The following is a 22,420-nucleotide window of genomic DNA, read 5'->3' as shown; positions in this document are numbered from 1 at the left end:
GAAGATAATAGTCCCAGATATAGCCAGAGTAACGGTCGGTGACCAGCATAGCTGAAGTGTAGCCTGGATCCCCACTCATGTCGTGGAAATCAATAGCGAGTCGGATCCCAGCCTTCTCGGGTGGAACTCGTCTTTGTCGACGGACTTGGCGCTTCACCTTCGCCATTCCACAAGCATCACACTCAGCCGTGGAGATCCCTCTGATCTTCACCCCCCGACATTGGCCCACGAGGTGCTTGAGTGCTTCAGGCCCTGGGTGTCCAAGTCGAAGGTGCCAAAAGGTTTCGTCTCCACTGCGAGGAGGGCGTTTAGTCCACGAATCATACTGTTTCCGTTTGGCTAGGAATGCCGCTGCCGTTGTTGATTTGTCGATATACTCCAGTACGTACTGGTCGAAATGATCCGTCAATGTGCAGAGGATTGAATCATCTTTCCTGCGGATTTGGTTGTTATTCCCTTTGGTATCCCAGTAGTAGCCCCTTTTCCGCAACTGGCGGTATGACACAATATTGCATGCAAAGTTTACGCAATGAGCTACATCTCGCAATCTGAGAAGAGAGGGTCCTTGAGGTCCTTGAACGCGAATATCCACGTTCCCGTACCCGTGAATGGCCACTGGTGACTCCCCTGCGTAGACGAAGTCTCCAGACGGTGCCGGTCGGTAGTTGAGGAACCTGCACACTTCATTGAAGATATGGATTGTCGATCCAGAGTCAAGGATGGCAGAATGTCTGAGAGGGTAGGGGGCACAGTTGAAGGCTGCGATAAAGTTATGCGTCACTAGGTAGGTTGCCTTGACGTGTGCCATACCCCGCCCAAGTCACTCGTCCTGAGTGGTTCTGTCTCTACTTTTGGACAATCGTTTGACTTCCTCCACCAAACCAGTATCGTTCTTGAGACGGTCATTTATTAATCGTTGTATCGCTTGGTTGGGCTCCCATCCTTCGGCTTTCTGGGCTGGGAATAAGTACCAGCAGCCTTTCCAGTCATGGAAACCTAAACATCCTCGACAAGTAGGGCCATCCGGGTTCGGATTGACGGTCGTCTCTGCTCGTTTTCGTTTTGTTGATACTCCTCTTCCGCCGCCTCGTGCTCTACGCCCACGGCCTTGGCCTCGCGTATCTCGATGTGCATAGGATGTTTCGTCCGTCGCCCAATCTGAGGCGTCTCCTTGGACTTCAATAGTGTCATTATCGCGGTCTGTGATTGCAGGTCTGTCGTTCCTGGATGCAGCGCCGTATGTGGCTGCGAATGCGCCTCTCTTGATTCCTGACGGCCTTCCGCTAGCGTTGGCCATTTTGGCTTCGTATCGAATGTCGGCAGCGACCTCTCGATAGTTGAGGGAATTATTGAGGATTTGAGGACGTCGGTGTTGTCGGAAAGTAGATGCCCAGCTGGGGAGAACATGGTACATTGCTCGGTTCAGGTCTTCCGCCCAGCATTGCGCGTCGAGGGCATCAGGGACTTTCTTGCTGATCGCTTCGGCCATCGTCGTCTCCCACTCCGTGACCCACTCGTTGAGTTTGTTGATCTTCGGGGCTGTATGTACGGCTTTGTGGTACTTGTCGCGCGCTTCGGGTCGAAGGCGTTCGTTGTATACCACTCCAGATCTTCGTAGCTCCTGATACCACTTGTCTAATCGGTCTCCCGTGACGCAGGATGTTTTCTGATACGTGGCCGAGACCGTCTTGAGGACAAACTCGACCAGCTTCTGCTCCTGTTTCTTCGTCTCTCTATACGCCGTTTCTTTCAGAGAGTAGATCCTGATATCATGCTCGTATTCCGCTCTTCCTTCAGACGTCAACTCTCCGATTCGCCGGGGCGGTACGTAATCTGAGCCGGGCGTCATTGTGCCACTATCGGGATCGTCCGGATCTGCTTGTCTGGGGTAGTCTCGGATTTCTGGAAGTTCTGGTCGCTGAGGCCATCGGATGCGATCGGTCGGATCAATATACTGCCACAGGTCGTAGGCGTGCGCCAGTTTCTTGAATTCGTTGGACCAGGAGTCCCAATCCTCCGGAGACGCGTAGCTAATGATCCTCTCGGCGTGTTTGGCCGACATGGTGATAGAATGAACCGAAGGTCGTATGCATTTGGGTGCGCGGGTCGCTGAGATGCAATTGAGACTCTTAATTGTCAGACATTACGTGTATTCGGTTCATTGATGTGAATTGGTGTATTCATGTTGTGTTCTGTTGAAATCTACCCCTTGGAGGTTTTACCATTTCGGCTGTAATCTTAAAGTATCCCTGCTTGCACGTGAGACCCCAGCACCTGTTCAACAGTTACGGGCTAGAAGCGCCGTAATTCACTTTCTCATGAAAATTGGCTTGAACTTGAATTGACCGCCGCACTGGGTGCATCACACCACCGGCACGAGAACACAGAGGTACCATGTTGCCGGGACTTTGAGTTCCCTACCGTTACATAATGGTCTGGACCCGATATTAACGGATCGAATTTTTAACCTTACAATCGAGCACATCACGACAGATAGCATCGCGGATCGACTCAGATAACTAACGACAACGATTTCGACGACCTCCTTAGCTGCCATTTAACAAAAATTGTTATAGAGACCCGGTCTGTATTCCGTACCAACTTCACTCGCTTAGTGTCAGACAATTGGCTCTACAGGGATCTGAGATGGCATCAGGAAATTAATGAGGATTAACGTGTATGATAAGCGAGTGGGCCAGACAAGCGAGTGAGCCACTATACTGTATAGTATAAAAAACAGCCTACCCTATAGAGTTCTAACTCATAAATAAAATAGCTAAAAATCTTAAAAGAATATTTTTATACTTAGTATAGTTAATTATATGAATTGATATTTTTAACAGATTTTTATCTATTTTATTTTCTATATAAAACCTTAAAATACAGTGTATTTCACAGTGTAAATAGACTTTACTAGATAACTTTATAAAGAAAATAGTTATAATTTGTATAAAAGTAATATATAAAGATATAGTAGTTAAATATATTATATTATTTTTTTTTAGCTATTTTAAAGTTAAATTGACCTTTTAAGAAAAGTTTAAAAAAGGGCTTTTAAGGTGAGAAATGTAGTGGCTCACTCGCTTGTCTGGCTCACTCGCTTATCATATACGTTATCTGAGGAACAAAATCTTAATGACAGGATGCACTGAGTCGTGCAGCTCTTTATACACAATTGAAAGCGTTGCCTGTTCTAGGCAGTAGCAGCTGCCACCCCGAGGTCATGGCCCGCAGCCATCACCGGCCCCGCACATGGCAGCGACCGTTTATTGACCAGCAGAAACCTCTCATCTCTATTCTCTATTCTCTCCTTCATTTTTCCCTATCATTTATCCTCCCCGTCTCCATTTCCTCTCTAGGGCCTTCCCTTGGCTAACCAAATCCTACCTTACAACCTGATGCGGAATAATGACGTGCGGTAAAATCATTTTCAGTAGCCTCCAAAAGCCAATCCTTTCATACAGCGATACAATTCGCAATCCCATTCATACAATTATTCCCCCAGATCTCAACACTCTCGCCCACAAGCCCACAGTATGGATAATTACCAGAAGTTAGAGAAGATTGGCCAAGGTACGTCTGACCCTAGCGCTGGGGCCTTGGCCACCATTTATGCAGCCATCGTATTTTCTAATATATTCCTATTTAATTGCCGGACTAACTAAACCTACCAGGTGCTTGCGGTGCTATTTTCAAGGCTCGTGACCTTGCAAATGAGGGACGAATTGTCGCATTGAAAAAAATACATCTTGAAGCCGAGGGCGAGGGCGTACCGAGCACTTCCATCCGGGAGATTTCTCTCCTCAAGGAACTGCAGCACCCTAACATCTTGCGTCTTCTCAACATCGTTCACGCTGATTACCACAATCTTTACCTCGTTTTCGAATTACTTGATATCGACCTGAAAAGGTACATGGAGACCTTACCGGCCAGTGACGGTGGACGAGGCAAGGTGCTTCCGGAGGGATCATTGGCATACCTCATGCAACTAGGCATGGATGACATGGTGGTTAGAAAATTCATGTACCAACTTTGTGCTGGCGTCAAATACTGTCACTCCCACCGTATCTTGCACCGAGATCTGAAGCCCGCTAATCTCCTCATCGACAAGGAAGGAAATCTCAAGTTAGCCGATTTTGGGCTGGCACGAGCGTTTGGTGTGCCTCTGCGCCCATACACTCATGATGTCGTGACGCTCTGGTACCGAGCACCTGAACTTCTACTGGACGGAAAACAATACTCGACGGGTGTTGATATGTGGTCTGTCGGCTGTATCTTTGCAGAGATGTGCGTTCGAAAGCCGCTGTTTCCTGGTGACTCTGAGATTGATGAGATCTTTAAAATCTTCCGGTAAGTTTATAATCCTCGCATATGCTGTGAGTGAGAAGTCTGACTTTGATGCCCTAGCACATTGGGCACTCCTACGGAAGACGTTTGGCCTGGAGTTACCTCGTACCGCGATTTCAAGTCCTCGTTTCCTAAGTGGCAACGTAACTACGATCAGGCCCTCTGCGATAACCTCAACAAAGCAAGCCTCGAACTTCTCGATATGACGCTGATCTACAATCCGGCTAGACGCATTTCGGCTAAACAGGCCTGCAACCACCCTTACTTTGAAGGCTTTCTTGCGTAGTCAGGCCACCTGAAAATTTACTACAAGTAGGGGAACTGTCACATATTACCACTAGGTTCATGCGACTGGATATGAAACGTGGACCATACTTTGGGGTTGTGAATCTGATTCCACATACTTCTCGCCTGATTCTATTCTATGCAACTCTCGCTTGACTCTACTGTGTTCACGGGCGACGAGCGAGTTGATCGAAAGAGGAAGAGGCCGTCTTCTAAGAAGTCAGAGGCCAAGCCGATACAGCGCTTTTTTTTGGTGACGAAGCTGTGAAGGTAATAAAATCTCCGACAGTTGCTGCCGCTTATAACGACGAAATGAACCATGTTGATCGAGGTGGCCAGTTGAGGTCATATTATGCCTATGATCATCCCCTCCGCCGCGGCCCTCGGCAGGCACTTTGTTGGACCTTCTTCTTGATGTGGCCCTTTTCAATAGCTATATTGCTTAACTACACAGGCCCCAGCCAAACGGGAAGGGGTATATGATTCATAGGAAGAGGCGAGAGTGCATTTACAACGCCTGATTCAACATATATCAAGAAAGTCAGTCAAGGAAGAGGCATCGCGGGGGGGGCGAATCCGACCCTAAAATATAGCAAAAAGAGCCCCTTGTCTGCCGGCACATGAGGTTGGACTACTTTGCATGTCAGGGCCTTCGACAAGGCCAAGTGAGGTCAAAAAGCCAAAAAGAGGGCCCCTTGGGGAGAGTGACGGCAATGGAAGAAGGGGACAGACTGATTATTGGTGTAGCGTGTGCTTGGTTCCTCTTTGTAACTACGGGAATTGCTAGTACTCCTATCATAAATAGAAATTAGGTAGGCAGTAAAGTACCTCTCGTTTGAGGCATTTTAATTCGACCGACCCCGCTGTCAGTACGAGAATTGAGGCTTTGATGATGGTACGTCAACGTCACCCTTTCTAACTTCTTGTGGCATCTCACATGTCTGGCTGGAGTATATGTTAGGAAACTTCAATTACTATTGGACAATACTGACTGCAATGACGTATTCATAATTTGAGCCGCCTGCGGTGTGGTGATTTCACATGTTACTTTTGAGACAATTTCCTTGTCGTATCATGATTTTGAAAACTATGATGGTACAATTTAGGTCCTCTGAGGCATAGGAAGAGCGATATGCTCGGAATCATTGGTTTTTCTCACATGTGACTCCCCGCACTGGCAGCAGTGTCACCATATCTTCGATGACCCATGAACCCACGGCCATATTCGTCATAAACAAAAGTCAACATTGAATCACCAATCACACCTTCAACATGTAACACAAATCCCTCCTCCCCCATCATAACCAAATCAAATAAACCTCCACCTGCCAGGATGCTTTTATCTACGCCAGCCTCTTGCTGTGTTGTCCAGCGGAAATCACGCATTGTAATCGTTCGCCTCATATATCATACCACACGTAAGATACAGCTCTTCGACATCTATTTCTCCCAAATTACATACGAAAAGGACGCCCCAAGCGCGGGCTCTCAACCAGTATCCAATCATTTTCCTGCTGTTTCTGCTTGCATTCCGTCGACACCTGACCCCCGCTCGTATGCAGACACATGGAGGCAAGATCAGAAGCCATAAGTGCCCCGGCAATGCCACTACGATCGCGTAGTCCAACCCAACAATATCGTGGTGTGACGTCCATTTGTTCGATCACTCCAAGAGATTCAACTTTACATAACTCCAATGATAATAGTATCTTCCAATCATTTGGCAAGGATTTCAAGACTTCCAAAGGCTTGCAAGAATGCGCCAGGCGGATTTTGCGATTGAATACCCTGCCATCACAAGCCACTTCGAAAAAGAAGCCCCAGGGCGACCCTCAACATGGGCATCCCAATTGTACTGCAAACGGAAGGGTCACAATGAATCAACAACACACTGGAGGACTGAACTGCGCTTCCTCTGCGACAACGCCCAGTTACACGGCGATTGTTACAACCGATGGAGGTCACGTCCAAAGAGGGGGAGAAAGGATGCAGCAACAGTCACGTCCGGCTCTGCATGTATTCGGTCATCGTCGTAGTGCCGAAAAGCAGCCTTCGTTCAAGACTGTTCATTTTGGCCCAGATTTGGAGCATGTACGCTACTTTTCGAGCGCCGACAAACCACTGACAATCGACACAAGTTCATCATTTGTGAGCAAGGATCCACTCTTGGATGAAAGGATAACCAACCAGCAAGTAGCCTCGTCGCCTCAATGGGAAATCTTTACACCTAACTTCCCCGATGAGGATTCGACGCGAAAGTCGATGGATGTCAGAGTCCAAAGACTCTATTTCTCTAGTCGTCGCATGGCTCTCTATGTCCTTATCGTGGTAGCCAACTTGGCCTTTGAAAAATCTATCATTTGCCGTTTTACGCGAGATTATTGGAAAACGGTCTCCGAAGCCCCAGCGCAGTATTATCGTGCTCCAATCTCTAGGAATGGGAAAAATTACTATAAATTTGTTGTTGGCATTAGGCTCTTTGATGCGGATGAGCTTGACTCGAGCCCTTTGTTCTTTTGTGTGCGATATATCGTCAATGGTCAGGAATATTGGGATGATAACTCAGGAGTCAACTTCGAGGTTGATTTCAGAAGAAAGCTTCACTAGAAACGAATATCATTTTAAGTATAAACAAAGCACCAGAGCGTACGCCATGTCCCGCAGTGGATTCCATCAGGGACCCTAACGAGCTTTTTCCAGGGGTCCGAAGTCACGCTCGAGGCACTCCTTATGTCAGATCATTATCATATGTCGCCGAGTCCACTGTGAGTAACAAGATATCATGGCTGATGGTGCTAATTTTTGATACAGCTATCAACACTCCTTGCCAGACGGATATGCTGGGTTACTAAACAATATTACCACTGCCTACTGTATTATCTGGGGTTTTGCTAGTTTGATATCAGCATTGTGGAGCCATGAGCTTTGGAAACAGGCTAATGCTTTGACCGAGGGGTTTTGGTAATCTATCAAGTCACCCGATGGAGTCGACGTTAAAACTGACTTTGGTGAAGAGAGAGCTAATTAAGGGGAACACTGTGAGCACAACACCTTGAGCGATTGAGAGCATTGTCATGATGAAGTCTGGCGATTCTGAAGCCGGTGATATGGATGAAGAAGAAAAAGAAGACGAAGAGGACGAAAGGTTTAAGCATGACGAAAATGAGGGCCAGAATGGGGAGGGTAGCGCAATGGGAGAATCGGACGAAGAAACACCACCACTGATCAGCGCTGCCCACAAATCAAACAAATCAAATCCGGGGCCATATTTAAGATATTTGGCAGCCTCCGGTACTGGATGTGTTGTTTGAAATACTTGATCAAATATTTCAAACATTTCAAATCTCAACATCTGTGCTCTCCATACTACTATTTCCAATCTCCCACTGGAGTTCATCCCTCCCACCCGCTGTCGCCCCTAGCTTCACCACGCCATGCCTGACCCAGTTCTTGAGGCATTGTAACTTCTCCAATGTTTCCGTCGCCATTGAAAGCCTCTGCGACGTCAACGTCAGCTTGGCCAGGCTGAATGACCTCTCACAATCAGTCGCCATCGCCGGTATCGCAAGTATATCGAGAGCCAGCTGGCTGACCATGGGAAACTGCCCCCGCCGACCCATCCACCATTCAATTGGATCCTCAGTTTCTTGTGGCTCTAGCCGCAGATATCGCTCCAGCTCGCTACTCATCGCCGTAGTCTTCGCAGTCCTGCTTTTAGCCCATTGCCTAAACACACTAGCTTCAGATGTCTTTCGTGGTACAATTGGGAATGCCGCTCTCTCCACAATCGCCTTCTGCTACTCATCCACCGGCCGACTGCAGCGGTACCAGCGGTCGAGGTAGTCAGACAGTCCAATCTTGGCATCCCTTACCCACACAAGCTGCTCCTCTGACGCCCAGTTCACCTCCAGATAGCTCATGCCGAGTGACGGGTTGAGGATAATGGATGCGGCGAACAACGGTGACTCTCCAAGCTTAGTGTAGTACTCATTAAGTTTCTGCCAGGCGGTTATGATGGACAGTCTCAGATAGTGTCAGTGATCCTTCCCCATGTCGTCGATTCCCGATGATCCTGATGACTTGCCTGGTCCATCATCGCATTGTCCCGACCCACGACCTGGCAAGGAGCTTTCCATTGACTTTCGTGGATGTATATCCATCTCGCAATCTCTAAACCTAGCAGGAAGCTGCCGATTTCGATCCGGTCGCCCTCGGGCCGGTTCGACTTGAGAATCTGTATTCTCTCCCACTGCGTCGTCTGGGACAACATGATGGAACAACTTCCGATCCTCCAGGTGTTCCAGCAAGTACTCCATGCCTGTCATCACCTCCCTCGCTACCCCAGCCCTGCTTTCTCATAGTCTGCAGATAGAATGGCTCAAGGATATGTTTGATCTCTGCCAAGAGTCTTCAGTCATCTCCCTTCAACATGTCGGCCTCGGGCAGCCATTTCTCCACCTCTGGATGAACCAAGAACGCCCTAATGTCTCCCTGCTTGACGAGCGCTCGAGAGATCATGAGATAAGTGGAGTTCCATCTCGTGTCGTTGTTCATGACGACCTCTAGCTCCGCCGTCGACTCGCCCGCCAAGAGATATTCTTGTGCTTCGTCATTCTCGCGCGAGATCTTCTTAAAGAGCTCGCTCCTCTGAGGAGGTGACCTGATAAACTTGACAACATTGTGGAGCTTTCCTACCAGCCCTTTCTTTCTCCAGTGTCGTAGATCATCCTCGTGGCGACCAAGGAAGTTGAAGACCTGAGATTCAGCCTGTTGGAAAATCTGGGAATCCCCCTTATCTTCAGGATTCAGACTATTAGTCTGAAAGTCCTAGATTTAAAGTTCAAAGTCCTAGATGAAACTATCTAGAGATATAAAGCCGAGAAGAGCTCTCATCTTAATAATAAATAACCAAGTTGTATAAAATATACTTTCACCCAGCACACACTGCGCAATATAAACAATACAGCCTCGAAAGCCTCAAGATCTTCGCCGTACAGGAAGGCGCGAGCAACCAGGTTCAAGATGCGTCCATAGCAGCGCATACGTCTAGCGCGGATGTCCACCAGGCTCATTTCTGCATCGAGATCTCCGTAGAAGTTCAGAAGTCAGGTGTCGTTGGAAGATGCGTTATCCGAGATCACTGTTCCAACTCGATCCTCTATCTTCCACTCACGCACAACTTACCCAAGTGTCACCGCGAGATTCTCTCCGCTATGACACCCGAGCTGGCGTCGGAGTGCCAGTAGGCGCGACTGGTGCTTCCCCTGGCGGTCAAGAAAATGAGCCTTGACTGCCATGACAGCGTGTCGATTCGGTAATGTCCAGAGGTCGAACCCCAGATGAATTTTGCTAAGGGCATCCGAGAGCTCCTGCTTGACCCTGTCCTTCTTGGTCTTGTACATGTCATCCAACAAGCGGCTCATCGATTGCCGGCTCCATGATATCTGATCAGATAGATGAGGGTCAAGTTGCCAGGTGAGCTGCTGAAAGAACGTATCGCTAAAGAAAGAAAAGGGAACATTGGTATTGATCAGAAGTCCCAGGCTCAGTTCTCGGATAATCGCGACTCTAGCACGCGGCACGGCGCTGTACTGCAAGCGCCGTCGCTTAGGCCGTTCAGTCTCATCGGTTGACGGGTCTGTGTCGGCGCCTTGACTGCTCTCGAAGACCCTGTGGAACCTACGCGTGGTCAATGATGCTTAAGCTCGCCATGTCACATTCTCATACCTGCGGAGATGGTCAGCTGCCGAACTCGTAGCAGCAGCGGCGAAGAACTCAGGCTGACCCTTTGCGTCGCACAAACGGCAGGCCCAGTAAGGGCTTAATCGATCTCAACGACAAAAAATCCGTGGCGCTTGATCCAGCTCTTCCGGCCCTTCGAGCCTTTCCGAGAAAGGGACTCGTCTAAAACATATCGTTTGTTCCTCCATACTGCTTGTGGAAGATCCGCAACGGTAGGGTGATCTGGCGATGGCGTCTGCGTCGCTAGCTCAAATTGGATCGCCAAATTTCTCGGTGATCGGAGGAGAGCAAAGGCGGAGGGTGGAGAAGGAAGCATGATGTCGTTAAATTTCACCAGGTTACGCGTCGATCAATAGGAATAGCACGCATGGGCGAGTAAACAAACTGGCACCGACGCGGTTTGATGCTGTGGGGGTGACAGACAGAAAAGTTAAGAGGCTACTTTCTCCTCGGCCGATGATAAGGTCCTGCCGAGGGTAGACCACTAATAGAGGATCTAAGTAGCGACTATGATTGGTCAGATCAGCTCGCCAGCTTTTAGCATTAAGCCGGTTCCGGGTAGGCTGCAAGGACGCGTTCCCCCAGCCCGATAGATCATATCGCCAACCTCATATCCTGTATCAAATATATCAAATGTCATGTCAAATCGAGGTATCTCTATTTGTTTGATTTGAAATAAGATTATGGCATATTTGATTGATTTGTTTGGCAGTTTGTTTGATTGGATTTGATTTGTGGGCAGCGCTGTCTTTCCTCTAAGCCTTCCCAAGTAAACAAGCATCTTCTTACAATTAGCAGCCAGGTTATAGCTTACTATGTACCATATACAACCCCCCTTTCGACAGCCCCACCCTTTCGTCAAGCAAAAAAAAAAATAGCACCACCAAAAATGGACAACTTCACTTATAAACAACTCGGCCAAAATGAGGGACATGTGCAAAATATCTCATCTCACAATAGCGAACAACTATCTCTATTAGAATTTAGGTCTTTTAATAAGCCGTCCTGACCGCGTGGTCCGTTGCTGAGGTACGGCTTCCTCTCTCACTTCAATGACCGAGCTAGCCTCTGATTCTGACTCTCGCTCGTCTGAACAGACAGATTCCACCACGACAGACTCGTTTTGAGTCTCCCCTTCAGGTATGGCTTCTCCAACAGCTAAAGTCTCCCCGAGAGTCATAAAACGCCTGTTAGGATTCGGTACCGCCTTCCTCTTCTTCCTTCTCTTCAGCCGAGCCAATTCTTCCTCTAGGCTGGCAATCCTCTGCGTATGCGCCGCTACTGTCTGTTGTTGAGCCTCAAAGCCCTTGGCTATCACTTTGTACCGTCTCCGCGTCTTTGGTGTTTTGTTCAGCCCAAGATCTCGAATTTGACGGCTCGTCTGTGGAGTATCGTCCGAGCCAAGATACGGCCTAGGTTCAGGAGTCACTCTTGGGTCGCTGTTTGGCCTGTCTCGTTGGATTTCAGGGTGTCGCAGCGCTTTGGAACGCGAAATCGGCCAGTTGCCAGTGACCCTCCAGCCTGACAGTATGTTCTTCTTAGTCATTCCAACTCGGCGAGCCTTGGCGTAGGCCCTGATGAAATTGACCTTGTCCATCGGAGCGGAATCAGTCAACGAGGCGAACCTTTCCAGCTCTCTTCGATATGCAGCCTTTAACGCGTTGAAGACTCCATTGTCTAGTGGTTGGAGTCCATGAGAGCAGTGTGCTGGTAGATAGCAGCAATAAACATTGTTTAAAAAACACGTGGCCATCCATTCATCCTTCCACCACTCAGCACTGATCGTGAGATGGGGAAAATGGAGGACATACTGTTGCATGGCTTCCGTGGCCATCTAAAATGATCAGTCTAGCGTCTGAGTCGTCAGCAGGTGTCGTCTGGGGCAGATAAACTCTTTCAAGCCATTCAATGCCTATGTGGTCATCAGTCCACCCGTTGGGCGAAGTTATGTAATACCAGTCTGCTATCTGCTTGAACTCGTCAAGGAACCATTGTTTCTGCAGTTCCTTCCCCTTGAAGATTATGCCAGGAACTAAAGCGCGGCCGTCAGCAGTGACAGCTTCGATGAATGAAGTCCAATTCCGAGTCTGTGGTCCCTTGAGGAAGGCCTTGCGCTTCGGGTCCGCGCTTCCAACAACTAAGCTATCTAGGCCTGAATGAAGAGAATTAGTCGGTCAAAATGCAAGCACCGACAAGTAATAGAGGTGAATACTTGCCGAAACCAGTCATAATACCGCCTTCATCAACGTTGACGGTGTTTTCAGGCTTGATCCAGCCATACTGGCCATCCCGGATATCAAAGTACCAATGAACCGCTCTAGGTGTGAAAGAGTCGAACCTTTTAGCTTCTTGACGTCTACCCATCTTGGTCTTTAGGTCTGCGCGGCGATTGATAAACTTGATCACCCAGTTACGTCCTAAGTCGGGATGTTCGCCCTGCTGTCTCAGCAGGCCCATGACGCAAGCGCGGATCTGACTGTGGGACGGAGCATAGCCCAAAGACTCCTGACGGAGTATCCAGAAAGCGAGCCTATCTTCTTGGCTCTTGGACAAACGTCGGCGAGGCTGGATCTGGTCTTCAGCGGCCCCACGGCCATTAAGTCTATCGATGAGGGTCGTTCGGGGCACTCCTCTTCTCTGGGCCGCTTGAGGGGGTGAAAAACCATGATCGGTAATGTCCAATATGGCGTCAGCCATATCGTCCTCTGTATATTCCCATTTAAGTCGTGATTTAGGCATTTTTCTGCTGTTGTCGAGGGTAAAGATCAAAAATCACGAGAAAGAGCGGTGAGGAGGTTAGTGACCATATTGAAAATATTTCAATAGCATGACTTGCATATATCGCGTGCCCAGCACATCCTCAACGGGTCAAAATAATTATCTCCACTCATTTATATAATCAATAAAAGAAGCTTCTTTTAGGTAGCTATTTATTCTGGCCAAATTTCGTATAAGTGAAGTTGACGAATTTTGGTGGTGCTATTTTTTTTTTGCTTGACGAAAGGGTGGGGCTGTCGAAAGGGGGGTTGTATATGGTAATGTATGTTTGCAACCCAACCGGGAAGATTTAAGCGGAGTATAATTTACCTGCAACCTAAGGACTAGGGTTCGATTGTGATGGTGTTTGGCGCCTGATTATGCATGGAAGTCCGAACGATATGGTTATTGTGTTGGAGTCTAGTTGGCAAACTTTATGATGCCTTACTTACAGGCATTTATATAATGTCGCCCCCAAGTGACTGGTAACTGAAATTCTTTAACGTTTGAGTTAAAGTAAGTGAAGTTCCTTACGAGCTGCATGCTAATAGGCAAGACTATGCGCGGCTATTGAGTAGAGACTTTTAATTTTCATGCTTATTTTTGAGTTACATGGGTTGCTTTGGGAATCTATCCCAGACTCTGCGGCAGCATTGCATCTCGAAACTAGCTAATGCACACCAATATTATGCCACCGAGATCGCGTTCAAATATCACCAGTCTGATTGATAAACCAGACGACTTAGGCTTTGACCGTCAATGTCCAGCCTGCAACAATTGTTCCTTATGGACAAGTACCTCTTAGCAAAACACTGAGAGCGTTGCCACTTATCACTGAGTATTCGGAAGGAGACTAGTCGCTACTGAAAGCCCGATAATAGCTGCTTATATGCGTAAAGGAACAACGATGGGAAATATGGTATGTATAAGGCCAGCAATGAAGCATAACTAGCCTAGACGCAGACTTTCTTGTATTAGACTATGCTGGTTGCTTGAATGGGCATGTTCTTTTTGAAACAAGTTCGTGCAAGGAGCTTGACGGGATCAGGACTGGCTTACAGAAGGATGTTGCTAGTATGGACCTTACTCTGAAGTAATTATGAGCACTGATATGCCGTGACCTTTAAGTGTTGTTCCCTATTCAGCCCTGGAGTAGAACATCTCGCTTGCTATGATTTTCTAGCAAGCACTGCCGAGTTTGTTCTCAGGCTATGAGCTGTGACTTATCACGGTGTTAAGCCCTGAGGTGATCCGTCGGACATTTCTAGCTAGTTAAATCAAGACTGCAGTGCTTACATCAACAGCTCTCTTGTACTCTGAAAGTGTCATACTTTGCATCAATGCTCCGGTGCTCGTCTGTGGCTTAGAGAAATCCGCATACCGTACTTATGATGGCTGCTTCTGGCAGTTTACAAGACAGGCTGTATTACACTACTCGACTCCTTCCAAAATATGTCGTAAACCTAAGATCAGAGACACATGGACGTTATCTTCGAACCTAACCCTCCTGACTTCCAGATTAAATACAAAACAGATTGTGCATTGAAGTGAGGAAAGCTGCTATTGAACAAAGTAGGACAATGATAACCTCTCTGCGGCGCAAACTTTGACAAGAAGCAGTAGAAAACGATACAAGAATACTCTGTGGTAAGTAAACCAATTAGATCCCTGTCCTCAAACGACGAATAATATCGTGAAATGATAATACCATTAGGTAGAATCTCTCTTAATAATGAGTTTTCCACAAGCTATGCAATGGTGTTTGCAATTCTTAAGCCATCTAACTACTATTTTCATCTTTGCCTGAGTTGCATCAGATTCTACAACCGCCAATGTGAGGCTTCTTGTTGTGACTTTGCTTCTAGTGCCTGAATATATCGACCTGATTCGTGAATGAGGTAGTTCTGCATGAGGGTGCAATTACACCCTGACTGATGTAAAAGTTGCATCTTAAGCTCATATACCTCGAATGTCAGGTTGGCCACACAGTTAGAAAGATCGCGGTGGATCTTCTCCAGGTTCTGCATGCTGGACTCAAGCCCTTGCCGTTCTTCCCTCCGCTTGGCGAACTTGGCGTAGAGCTTATTGGCTGATGCTTTGTTTCCTTTCCGCATTCTCTTCATACGATCATTCCCGTGTTGGAAACTGCTACTACTATTTGTGCCACGAACGGGGGACGACTTTTCCTCTTTATTTGGCTGGGGATCGATATATCTACTACCCTGAGGGGTCCGTCCAGTAAAGTCACAAAATGTCGGGTCGTCAGAGTAACAATTTGTCTTTCGATGTGTTGTCGTTTGGATTGAGGGCAAGTTCGGGTGGCCCTGGCCAGGTGATTCCTTGAAAATCTCAGGCTCAGCAACCGTAAACAGGGTTGTACGTTCTACATCAGAATTCAAGCCGTTCCACGAATTTGCATGACTCATCTCATGGCTGGTGTAATGCCGACGGCGTGTCGAATCAATGTTGTAGTCATGTAAATAGCCGTCGATAAGATTGCCAGTCTGCGTATAAACATTGTCTGACGTGCTCCTCTTGGCCTCCCTCAAGTCAAACTGTATCAGCTGGCCTGACGGCCACCATTGCTTCCATAAAAGGGCTTCTGGAAAGTGAGGTGCCCCAAAGCTTGAGCAGCCCTCCATATCAGTGGGCAATACTGAGGGTTCTATCATCCACGTGGTGGGAGACTGCATGTTACATCTCTATACGAGAAGTTCAGCTGATGATCGAAGCAGCAGGAGAAGAGAGAAAGGGAACTATCAACACCCAGAAGCGCCTGAATACTCTCTGTCCTATTATTTTGTGGTACTGGTGGTGATTCTGAGCAGATGAATGCCCGCACGCGAGAGATCCGGAGTGCCTGGGGGTAAAGAAGCTAGTCTACTGATGCTTATCCACACCTGACACAACATTCTTCTCTCTGTCGCGCCGTCATTCCCGGCAAATGGCGTTTCCGTCGATAGCCAAGACCTGACTGGGTTAGGCCGATTGAACGAGCTTTACTACTGATCCGTGCGTTCGCTTTAACAGACTGGAATGGTTCTGCATTTCATCGGCACTATCTCCCAATGGGGCATATTTATGAGATCAATACAATTAATAAGGCTAGCTTGGAGCCCAACTATTTAGTGTCGTAGGCCGTGCAAGTTTGGTAATCCAGCCTAGGTTGAAGTATGCCTTTAGTCTACAACTATGGAATTGAGAGGTTTCACTAGGCCATAAACGGCATTGGTTTCCTACGGAATTTTACTACGTGATTTATGTGGTGGGGTAAGGCTAGCTGCGAATCAATTTTTAGATCTTTATTTTGTGTGATGTACAAGGTGGGCAGCCAAAGAACTCTAGATCATCTAAACACTCAATACAGTGGGATGTAATAAGTTTGAATACCTTTTGAAGTGCTGATAACCCCCTGTCTAGCCTATTTGGAGTTCAGCCTGCTTCTAATCTGAAGAAGAAGCTCAATCTAGCCAATCACTATATACTTATTAGCTGTGCAAAAGCTGATATGCACGTGGTAGCTGGCTCAAAGAGGCTAGCGGCGAAAGAAGATAAACGCCCGGTATTCAAACTTGTTGCATCCCACTGTACGAATGCGGGTTAGTGGGAAATTCTTGTGTTCAAAGATTGGTCCGTAAATGCACGTGGAGTATGTTCTTGTTTTTAACTGGATCTAAGTCTCCTGCCTGGAACCTGTCACTGGCGTAGCCTGATTGGTCATCTTTTCTGACTGGCAGACCGTATGCTGTAATGCGTGTTCAAAGTGGGCGCCCCCGCGTATTCTTCTTTCTGATCGCAATTTTCAAATCGTAGATGTTAGCTATATATCTCCTATTTACTTTGATTGCTGTAAAGCCCAATACTTAAAGCAAGCTCTCCGCGTTCCCAGACTTTTACCCCAAATAGTCGCAGAAGAAGCAGTTGGTTGTGGAATTTTATGAGGTCACTTGAATTAGCATTTGACTCGGATTTACCCTCTTGTGACCTTAGTTAACCTGATTAAGTTGAGGTAGCTGACTTGTGTCCATGTAAGCGATTAGTGGCTTGAATAAAAAAGAGTGTGTGTCTGAAAGAGGGGAATCCCCAAAAACATGCCTGGTTAAAAAGATGAAGTAGTGAAGGACCTGTAGGGTCCTCAAGCCCAGCAAAAGTGACGGTTCCGTTAATATCGTCTTTGCCTAAGGCTTTGTCTTGAATGCATCGTCAGATCGCCTGACTGCTCGATAACGTGACAAAAAGTGAGAGAGAATTGGTCACCATTTCCTTATATAGGGAATGGACTGTGATGACATAAGCGCAGACTTGATTACAAGACGGACTGTAGACCTTTATGCTGATCAAGTAGGTCTCAGATCTTTAGATACGCAAGATAATTAACTATGTATCTTTGTAACTAAGGAGGTCCCGCGTTACATCCAGGGCATAGGGGAGTGCCAGAGTCTTTGGGCTTGGGTCCAAAACCCAAACCTCGCTTGCACGTCACTCCTAGCCCTGAACAGGCCAGTCGGAATTGGTGTTAAACCATCTCAGGAGCAAAAAGCCCGAGAAAGTCTGGTGGATTTTGTAGCAATGTCGTGTTCGAATTGTGACGTTGCCAGTATGCCACAATACAAAAGATTGGACAATGCCTTCTATTGTAGCAATTACAATGACGCGGAACAGTTGCCTATAATATACGAAGAGGAAGTCAAGTATATATAAAGATATAGATTATTATTAGTAGTACTCATGTAACTGCAGCGCTAATAAGTATTAGGATATGGTTCAGAGTAAGTGCAAGGAAAGGGAAAGAATTTTACTGTTAGCAAGAGATTAAAGAGCAGGTATGTGGGATTTACAAAAAGTAAATGTATTAAGGTCAGAGTCTTGAAGATATATCATAAGAAGTACAGCTATATATCCCATCTTATATTAAGATATAACTAATATTTCTGTCTAGTTTTAGTACTATTTACTATTATAAAAGGTTTTATTTAGTTATATTCTGTCTACTCGATGGCTTTTAGAGAATTAGTGTATATTCAAGAAGAATGAAACCCTAGGGCTTATAATCTCTCCGCATAGAATTTTAACCTAAAAGATAAAACCAAATAATGATTTATTTATTCAACAATAGATGTAACACATTATATCACTGAGTGTTATGTCTTATGCCATCTTTCATCAAACTAATAATACTCGTTTGTCCTAAGAAAGAGAAAGACGGATGTAAAGAAACGGCCTATGCTATATGACTCCTTCTCTTTCTTTACTCCTTTAATTTATACACTCATTAGAATTATATCTTACTGTAACAAAGCTTCATTCGGTAGTACTGACCCTATCTTCTTCTTAAATGATAGTATTCTTAGTACATGCCATGTAGTTTGAAGCGCAAGCCGCGTTGTTAGTTGAGTTGTCAATCAAGCTGTTGTTCAAACAATTATTCAGGTTTTCGAAGCATTTGTATGCGTTGGAGTCTTTAGAGAACCATTTAGACATCCAGGACAGGGCTGTAGTGGTTGGTAGAGCAACAGCGACATTAACTGTGCTACTGAGCTTCTTATCGTTTGGGGGGTAGGCGGCAGCAGGCGCTCCAAGGCATACAGTGAGAAGTTGAAGAGGTACCTTCATGTTGTTATACTGAGCCTTTTATAGATATAATACCCAGTGGTGTAATAACTGATTGCTAACAAGGCAAATATTGTAGTTCTAAATAATAGCTGAAGAGAGTGGTAATAAAAGTAGCTGAGAAAGAGTCAGTTGAGGAGTTAATGGCCCTTATGTACTACAAATCCTTGTCTAATTCTAATGAATTTTGCCTTAAGATCTTAGCTTGGTGATGTATGACGTAGCATCAAGCTTAACATGCTCAGACCAAATATTGTGGCTTATTTGCATTCCTATTATATATCTTGTACGCAATTAGCAACAAAGCTGACCTATATCTTTCAGAGTTAATGCATGGTCATAATAGACTTCGGGAAATTAGCAGTATGCAGACCTGGTTCTGGGTTTAAGCCATGAAACAATCGACATAGTTAGTCTTTACAGCCAGTGTTATATCTGTGTGCAGACGTCAGATTTCCCTGCAGCCTTTTGCCTCCGATTAAACTTATAAAATTCTAAATATTTCATTCCTAGACTCTCCATTCCATAGCTAAGGCAAATTTAGTCGATTGGATTCCAGACATTATGATCGACACAAGACAGAAGGGTCTCGTTTAGCAGCATGCAAAAGATATACGATGTAATACATCATTTTATCTCATCATGACCTAAAACACTCATAGTCCGGCTTTAAATATGAGTTTTTATCGTTAGCAAGCTACTTGATGAAAAGCTATATGACAGCATCAGATCATGTTATCTTTGTATTATCCTATGTATCTTGATGCAGTGTCTCTGTCGAGATATATATGATGAGATAGAAAATATTGTTCTAAATCCGAGTAAATAGAACACGTAGGGAAAGTAAAACAGTCGAGATATATAATAATGTCTCGACTAGATAAATCTGACTTCTTTTTCCAATATTATTTTTCTGTCGATAATCCCTGAACTTTATGCAAGAAGTAGTCTAGGGCTTATTGCGTTGACTCCTTAAAAAAAGAAAAAAGTCAAAAAACTCTTATCTATTTCATGTAGAGCCTAGTTAAATTGTGAAGCTACTGCTGATGGCTATATACTTCCACAGAGTCTATCTAATATATTGCAGTATACTCTGCTCTCTATACAACAAGTCCAACATATCCTCCTCCTTAGTGGCATCCTGTTTCAGTAACTGTTCTAGCAGCGTAAAGTCTATATAAGTTGCTTTTTATTGTTCAAATTCTCAGATAAACTGTTTCCACTTGCCGGTGGGTCCCAAGGACTAGTATGGCTAAACCAGCCTCCTTTTTAATAGCATTTAATATCTCTTGTTATCCTGATTACGCCTGGTTCAGAAAGATTATTTAGATCGCTGGGTGATGGCCTGGGCCGTTTCTACTTGACATTTGTCGATAGAACCTATAGTTTTTCCGATTAGATAAGCCCGCCTCTGCCTTGACAGTGCTGGTTTTCTTAGGGCCGGATATTGGGTCTAATATGATGTTGTTTCCTGTTGAGACTTGTACGCTTCTCTGTTTACTCCTTTAATACTCGAAAGAGGCTAGTATCTTGATGTATATATTTATTTCCCGCCATTTTATGCAGATATAAGCTTGCCTCTGGCCCTAGGCTTCTTAACATTAATTATACTAAGAATATACCGGGTTATAACTCTATATACACCTTGATTTATAGCGGTGTTTATAAATTTGCTTATAGCTGTCTGTTAGGTACTTTGCTTGGCGGCTAACTAAGCCTAGAGGATGAGATAATGCGAAATCAAATACATATGCTTGAGTTAATCTAGCTATTATATATATTTGGAAAAAACCTCATAGTTCTGCAATACTAAATATTTGCAATCCCTTACAATTTAGCCGAGTAAAACCCTTGTAACACTCATAGAGGCTGTACGAGGTAAGCGTCAAGTACCCAGGTGTATTAAAATCTTGATTTAATATCTTTCTGTCTGAGCAGGCGGCCTTATTGACTTACAAACCGACAAGCCTATTTAGGAGTTCTAGAAACTCCTAGAAAGTCATGGATTCTTTTGTTCCTAGACTGCTAGGCACCTCTGGATCTCCTCTCCTGATTAAGACCAGCCCAGCCTTAGGAGCTTCTATAGCGCAAGACGCAGTTACATCAGGGGCAAGGACTAATAGCCATTTTATTAAAAGCTTTCATAAAATACTATTATGACTAAATGATTCAGTGTACATCTGTCTCCTAATTTCTTTGTCTATAAATATATAGTAAAAAGAATCCATAAGCAGAAGAGATTAAATACTTAGTCATAACCTTATGCCTATTCTCTTACAATTAGCAATTTATATACTTTTATACGTTTTTAATGCTAGGTATTAACTAATATTAATACTTAAGACAGATTAAACATTAGTCAAGTAAGCGATGTTCCTTGTGCAGAATACTATCTTCTGTATATCATTTGCCTTTCATGCTTAAATTTAATAACTGGCCCTCAACGTCTTGTAGAATACTATCTATTACATTTCTTGAGGCCAGATAGTTAATAGTGAAAGAGTCATAGAATAGATGTTTGTTCTCAACATCGCAATTCGCTTTCATCTTCCCCATATCAACAGTAAGACCAGTTATGTCACCTTGAATACATGGCGTCCAGACTTCAGAGTACAACATTGAGCCGTTCTGTGCTAGTTTCTCCTGCCCTGTTGAGTCCAGATCTTTTGCATGTTGAATCTCAATCTCAGCCATGGCGTCGAGAACTGCCCTACCAACTTCAATCACTAGCCCGCTACGTCTAGGGGATAGGTTCTGGAAGATACTCTCGTCTTGATGTTCCTTTGAAGCTGGATCTTTGGCATCTTTACTACGCTGAATCGACCCGGTAATGTCGGTCTTCTTGCCCTTATTTGGTGTTTGAAAGTGCTTTGAACCAATCCTTTTGGGCTTTTTTGTTGTCCTTTGGTTCCACTCGGCAACTGCAGAACCAATCTCCTGGTTCCAGAAATCGGTCAGTTCTGCAGCATTTCGAGTCTGTTCGGCCAGGCTATTAGGCATCGGTGGCTTTAATCTACCTTGCCATCCGGGCGTTAGGGAAATGTCGAATAACGTAGGTACCAAGAGAAGAAAGCACCCAGCCTTGCTTCTCGTAACTTCTTTCAAAGTATTGGATGCTGTTGATTCTTCAGTCAGAGGCCCATTCGATTCTCTCCAAGAGTCAGAGCCGGTAATGATCTTTTGGTCGAGCGACTTTTCATAGAGTATTTCAGCCTGATCAATTATAGATCTGACCATGGATGTGATGATATCCTTTGACGTAGTTCTTGGCATTGCTGCCATGTTCCAAATCTCCCATGTACCGAAACCAAAAATCCAAATCGTGGCGTGTGATATGTGTTTTTGTGCCGGCGTCGTAAGAAAGTGGTTTACTTGACTGGCTAGGTCGGGAACCTCGAATGGAGTTGGATAATGCTTAGCTATGTAATTAAAGTCTAAAGCAGGCTTCTCTTCCACGTCCGTGTGCTTCGTAATGTTGAGAAGATCCTGGACTCCTTTGTCGTAGAGGTCATTACTGACAACACCTCTGCTTGGCTGATCCTGTGGCACAAACGATAGATATGTGGTGCATTTGAGCTATCCCTGAGTTAGAGAAACAATTAACAACCTGGAAGATGATGATTTACCTTGTGACATAACTCCTCCGTCCATGGCTTGCGCTTGGAGGAAAAGTCTCGAA

At 45.5% G+C, this 22,420-nt stretch overlaps 3 protein-coding genes across 3 annotated transcripts; 2 read left to right on the top strand and 1 right to left on the bottom strand.

Moving 5' to 3' along the window:
* Positions 1-3,536: 3,536 nt before the first annotated feature.
* FOXG_07291 (CMGC/CDK/CDC2 protein kinase) lies at positions 3,537-4,633 on the top strand (the record flags this gene model as incomplete). Its single annotated transcript, XM_018385895.1, has 3 exons — positions 3,537-3,573; positions 3,675-4,350; positions 4,408-4,633. The coding sequence occupies 3 exons, from the start codon at positions 3,537-3,539 to the stop codon at positions 4,631-4,633; spliced, it is 939 nt and encodes a 312-aa protein (XP_018244658.1).
* A 1,110-nt stretch (positions 4,634-5,743) lies between these two features.
* On the top strand, positions 5,744-7,443 carry FOXG_19734 (uncharacterized protein). Its single transcript, XM_018399999.1, has 2 exons — positions 5,744-5,906; positions 5,965-7,443. The coding sequence occupies exon 2, from the start codon at positions 6,199-6,201 to the stop codon at positions 7,237-7,239; it is 1,041 nt and encodes a 346-aa protein (XP_018244657.1). The 5' UTR covers positions 5,744-5,906; positions 5,965-6,198; the 3' UTR covers positions 7,240-7,443.
* A 7,508-nt stretch (positions 7,444-14,951) lies between these two features.
* FOXG_07288 (uncharacterized protein) lies at positions 14,952-15,773 on the bottom strand (the record flags this gene model as incomplete). Its single annotated transcript, XM_018385894.1, has 1 exon — positions 14,952-15,773. One exon carries the CDS (start codon positions 15,771-15,773, stop codon positions 14,952-14,954), a length of 822 nt encoding a protein of 273 aa, XP_018244656.1.
* Between the last annotated feature and the right edge of the window lie 6,647 nt (positions 15,774-22,420).

Source organism: Fusarium oxysporum, chromosome 6 (genome assembly GCF_000149955.1).
Source record: "Fusarium oxysporum f. sp. lycopersici 4287 chromosome 6, whole genome shotgun sequence".
In the NCBI taxonomy this organism is placed as follows: Eukaryota; Fungi; Ascomycota; class Sordariomycetes; order Hypocreales; family Nectriaceae; genus Fusarium; species Fusarium oxysporum.
The sequence above is the reverse complement of the archived record's forward strand: the minus strand, read 5'-3'. Positions and strand labels throughout refer to the sequence as shown.